Below are 4,623 nucleotides of genomic sequence, written 5' to 3' on the forward strand. Positions count from 1 at the left end.
ATTTAGGCAGGTGCGTGTTCTACTTAATACATGGTTTTTGGCCTTTCCACACAAAAAAAAATTACATACACTACCTAGCTATGCGGTAATGGTAAACCTATCGGTATCAGCATCTATCGTTTAGCACAGCTTCTACTGGATTTCTCCCACCTCCAGCATCCAGGATACCGCTAGCATCCAGGGATGCGCGCCGCCCTTAACCTTCAGAAATGCTCATGTTGTCGGCTACGTAACAGCACACATTAAGGATGCAAATTGCACTCAAGGTTACCTGACTGCATGGAATGCATGCACTTCGCAAATCAATCAGGGGCAATCAATACTTTTTGCACAGCAACTAATACAAACGGAAGAAAAAGGAGAGCTCAGGGCCTCCGAGCTGAACTACCCAACAGCTTCCTGCGTGCTTCCTCCACTAGACTGCTCCTCTTCAGTCGGATCATGGATAAAACATTCCACATCGCATTTTCAGCACATTGCAGCCATCAAGCATGCCTAATCCTGAACCGGCACGGACCGACCGGGCCATAGGCGACGCCGTTGCACTTCCCCACCACGGTGTCACCAGAGTCGACAGGAGATCTCCCGCCGCAACCGGCTTCTCTGTTAGATCATCAGTTTCTATACCAGCAACAGCACGGTTAGCAACAGCTAAGATGGTCAAGGCTCATCACTTCCCGAATCTCAAGCATTTGTTCTGTTTTGCTTCCTCCATGCTCGAGGACGCCGGCATCTGCGGTGCCTTCGGTATTTTCTCTTTTGCGAGCTTCTCCATCGTGTTGATGAACTTCCGGAGATGGCGGATGTACTCGGGGTAAGTCTCCAGGTTGCAGTGACCACCGCCTTTGACCCACAGAGGGTCGTACTTCTCCTTCGCTAGCTCCCACAAGCGCTTGCCGTGAGAGAAGTCGACGATATCGTCTGCTGTGCCCTAACATGTGATTCAGCAATTCCAGATCAAACAAGAGCGCGGTTGGGAGCAAAAAAAAAGTATCATAATACACAGATGTAATGAATTAGTTAGTTGGACAGATTTGAACACAATATTGGAAACAGATTATGTCTACGTTCAGAACAGGCTTCACAGAGGAGATATATAGTTCCTTGCAGGTAAAAAGTGGTGTGCTGAAGCGAAGAGTTAGTGTAACTGAATGGATTCAATACAAACCGGCACTGATAATTAAATAAACACAGATGGTCCATGTGCATAAGCCACAAGCAACGAAACAACAAGTTGTTCAGGTGGGAACTTGTCATAACTTTATCTACAAATTATGGCTTCATAGCTGAGAGAATATGATTTGTTTTATTTATTGAAAGGAGAGAACAAAATCACAGGAGTCACATCAATGACAGAAAAATACAGAAATCAATGACATAGATCCACTATGAGAAAAAGATGATGGGGCATCAATAATGCAAAAGTGAAGTGCATACTCACATGTATAACCAGCACTGGACATTCGACCTGCTTTATTTTGTCAATGTTCTGCAAACATTGGCAGTAAAATCATTAGGTCAACAAACCACCTTTGTTTCAGGACCAAAGCAAAAGCATGACCAGACTCTGACTTACCTTGAAGATATCAAACCAAAGTGTCACTTTTACTGGATACAAAACGCGTATGCCTGATAGAATACCGCTGTGAAGAACGACCCCTCTTAGTTTTTCCAAACGCGAGGCCAAGTGCAATGTCGGTCCACTTCCAACTGATTGCCCATACAGGATCAGATCCTCTTGCTCTATCCCATACTCCTTTTTCAAACAGTCATAGACAGCCTCTATGTCGTAGTATGTGTTATATTCCGATGGCTTTAGAAGCAAGAAACAGATTGAAAAAAAAAAAGAGTTAAGTTAGGCTATGTATTCCACACAAGGAAAAATGTACCAAACTACATAATCAAAGTGCATGTGAACTATCATGTGTTCTGTCCTAACTCCAATTGTCGCCCCAGGCATGTAGGGAACAAGCACACATGCTAATTCATTATCTGCTTGCCCAAGGAAGTTTTTGAGTAGGGACCGATTACCGATAAGTTGGGGCTGTTGGTCCCTTTACCTTTGTCAAAAGGATGACCACCAGAACAAAGGTAACATCATGGTTTAGAATAGCAGAAAGCCAATATGACTTTTGGGGTGTTTGTAGTGAACGTGATAGAAAAAGCATGACCAACCATTTGCCCAAGTCCTTTTTCTAGATGAGGCCAACAAAGATAGGAGTGACTAATGATTATTGGCTCTGAGAAAGGGTGCCCACACACCTACTGAGGGACAAAAAGTCGATTATGAGAAATGATAGGGAGCGATGCAATCCAATAGTTGTCACTAAAGTCATGGATTACAATATGACACTATCATATACAGGAGACATCATAATCATAAAATTTGAGAGTTTATGTGAGAATGTGACCTGACAATCTATACCAAAAAAGAGAACTTAGCTGCACATTTAAGCAACAATGTTTGAGTAGTCATAACTGCTTCTATATGTTTTTATTTAATTTTATTAATCTACTTAGGAATTCAGTTTCTTACTTTTCCTGTAGAGGCCCCGTATCCCGAATAATCATAGCTGCACAGAAAACCAAGTGAACAGATTCAGTACATTCATCAAAGCAAGATTCAGAAGAAGAAAAATCAATATAACTGTCGATCTTTTCTATATTTATTGATGTGAAAGAAAATCACAGTCCCATCAGATTCAGACAGATACTTTCCAGGTGGTGGAAATAATTATGTTCTCAAAGTCAAGCAGTAGGCATCAACTTGATCTACCAGAAAAGAAATCTCATGGATATGAAACCTGACAATATCCCATGGCAGCTTATCATGCAAATTTCCAAGATCTATTGGACTGCCTATCAGAGAACATGTAAGGTATCATCTGAAATTCCAAACACCAGAAGGATAGAATATATACTGCAGGACTCAGGGGGCTGCTATTGTTTTCTACAAAACACAGTACTACTCTGAATCCTTGATTCCTAAAAAAACCACAGCAAATGGGACGAATTATGCTGTAATTTGACCAGTAGAAGGTAACTATGGCACATATACAGTACACGGCTGAACGCTCTAACGCTTGCTTGCTCGTTGGTAGAAAGATGATCACTAACTGACTGGTATTGCTGAAAGCAACGAGAGCAGAAGCCGACGATATGGTACAGACGTACAATAACTCAGGCTGTTGAAAAACATGGGATGTTTCTCCAGATTAGCATCAGATGCCACCTTGTAAGTATTTTTCAGTTAAAAAATGATCCATGGCCAGTTTCTAAAAAGAGGTACCAATTCATCCCCTTCGTCGAGGATTTAACCAGATCTTCTCCAAGTCAGTCAAAAAATTCCATACATCAGAATATTCCTTATTGTTTAGTCCAGTTGGCTGACTAACAGACAAAAAAAACTTGAATCAAATCCTCCACGAGCCAAAGCAGCGAGAAAACAAGTCCAGATACGGAATGTTATGGGGAACACGACGAACAACTCCCGAATCCAGTCGGAAGGAATATCCACCAGGAAAATATACTAAAAACCTGATGGATGTAGAATTGACCTGAAGGTGTATATGTTAATTGTTAACTTTGTTTTCATGAGGCCGATTGGTTAATTGATTAACCATGCGCAGGGGCATAGCAGAGGACACGCAACAGAGGTGAACAATGCAGCATGACTCAGCTATTAGAAAAAAAAAATGCGACGGAAGCAAGTAGCGGGCGGGCGTGAGAGAGCGAGCGACCTCATGATGTTGACGCGGAGGTGTGAGCGCAGCTCCATGAAGAGGCCGAGCATCTGGCCGAGGTCGGCGGCGTTGCCGTGGGAGTAGAGCAGCGTGAGGCGCGCGGAGGGGTGGCGCCAGAAGGCGGCGACGACGCGCGTGCCGGCCCGGGTGGGCAGCGCGTGCACGTCCACGTTCGCGTCGGGCAGCACCCCCGTCATCCGCAGCCCGGCGCCCTCGGCCAGCACCTCGTACGTGGCCGGCTCCGGCGGGAAGAAGGCCAGCTTCGCCGCCACCGACGACGTCACGTTCCCCATCCCCGCCCGCCGAACCTCCCCTCCGGCCGGCTGGCTATTCCTGGGGGGGCTCGGAGTTCCGCAACGTGAGAGAGCCCCGCTCCTCCCTCCCCTCCGCTTATGAGGGAGGAGGCGCGTCGTCCCCCTCCTTTTGGTCTCTGCCTTTTTGGTTTCGTTTCTCTCTCTCTCTGTCTGTGTGTTTCCTCTGCTGGCCTGGCTTGTGTATTTGGTGTGGCGTGTCCGCGTGCGCCTGTCGATCGAAGGTGGACGACGACGACGACGACGACGGGACGATTTGGATACGGCAGCCTACTTCTATTCTCTCGGACTCGGACGGATGCGCGTAAATGGGCACACAAATGCTGGTGAACAACAGATCGTACGGAGCGCCACCATCTCTTCCGCCTGTGCCAAAGTCATACGCTACAAATATGCGCGATTTGTTAAAAAAAAAAAAAACAAATTGTTTTAGAGCTTAGACCCAAAAAAAAATGTATTCCGTTGTGGCCGTTATTCCGAAGCTTCTGGAGCCGGCCGTGACGTGGGCTCAGTGTCGCGGTTGTGCACCATGGTTGACTTCGGATCGAGCATGTTGAGTTTTATATATG

General features: G+C 45.6%; 1 protein-coding gene across 1 annotated transcript; it reads right to left on the bottom strand.

The window, feature by feature from the left end:
• Window positions 1-249: 249 nt before the first annotated feature.
• Window positions 250-4,036, bottom strand: LOC124693377 (alpha/beta hydrolase domain-containing protein 17C-like). Its single transcript, XM_047226859.1, has 5 exons — window positions 3,741-4,036; window positions 2,537-2,573; window positions 1,577-1,813; window positions 1,442-1,489; window positions 250-931 (listed from the first exon to the last, which is right to left on the bottom strand). The coding sequence occupies exons 1-5, from the start codon at window positions 4,034-4,036 to the stop codon at window positions 671-673; spliced, it is 879 nt and encodes a 292-aa protein (XP_047082815.1). The 3' UTR covers window positions 250-670.
• Between the last annotated feature and the right edge of the window lie 587 nt (window positions 4,037-4,623).

Source organism: Lolium rigidum, chromosome 2 (assembly GCF_022539505.1).
Source record: "Lolium rigidum isolate FL_2022 chromosome 2, APGP_CSIRO_Lrig_0.1, whole genome shotgun sequence".
In the NCBI taxonomy this organism is placed as follows: domain Eukaryota; kingdom Viridiplantae; phylum Streptophyta; class Magnoliopsida; order Poales; family Poaceae; genus Lolium; species Lolium rigidum.

Bases quoted from the DNA above. Each gene is read 5' to 3' on its own strand.
- LOC124693377 (XM_047226859.1), bottom strand. From the start codon at position 4,036: ATGGGGAACGTGACGTCGTCGGTGGCGGCGAAGCTGGCCTTCTTCCCG. The intron at 2,574-3,740 runs GTCGCTCGCTCT...TTTTCTGTGCAG, and splicing joins CTCCGCGTCAACATCATGAG to CTATGATTATTCGGGATACG. The intron at 932-1,441 runs GTGAGTATGCAC...ATCACATGTTAG, and splicing joins GTCCAGTGCTGGTTATACAT to GGCACAGCAGACGATATCGT.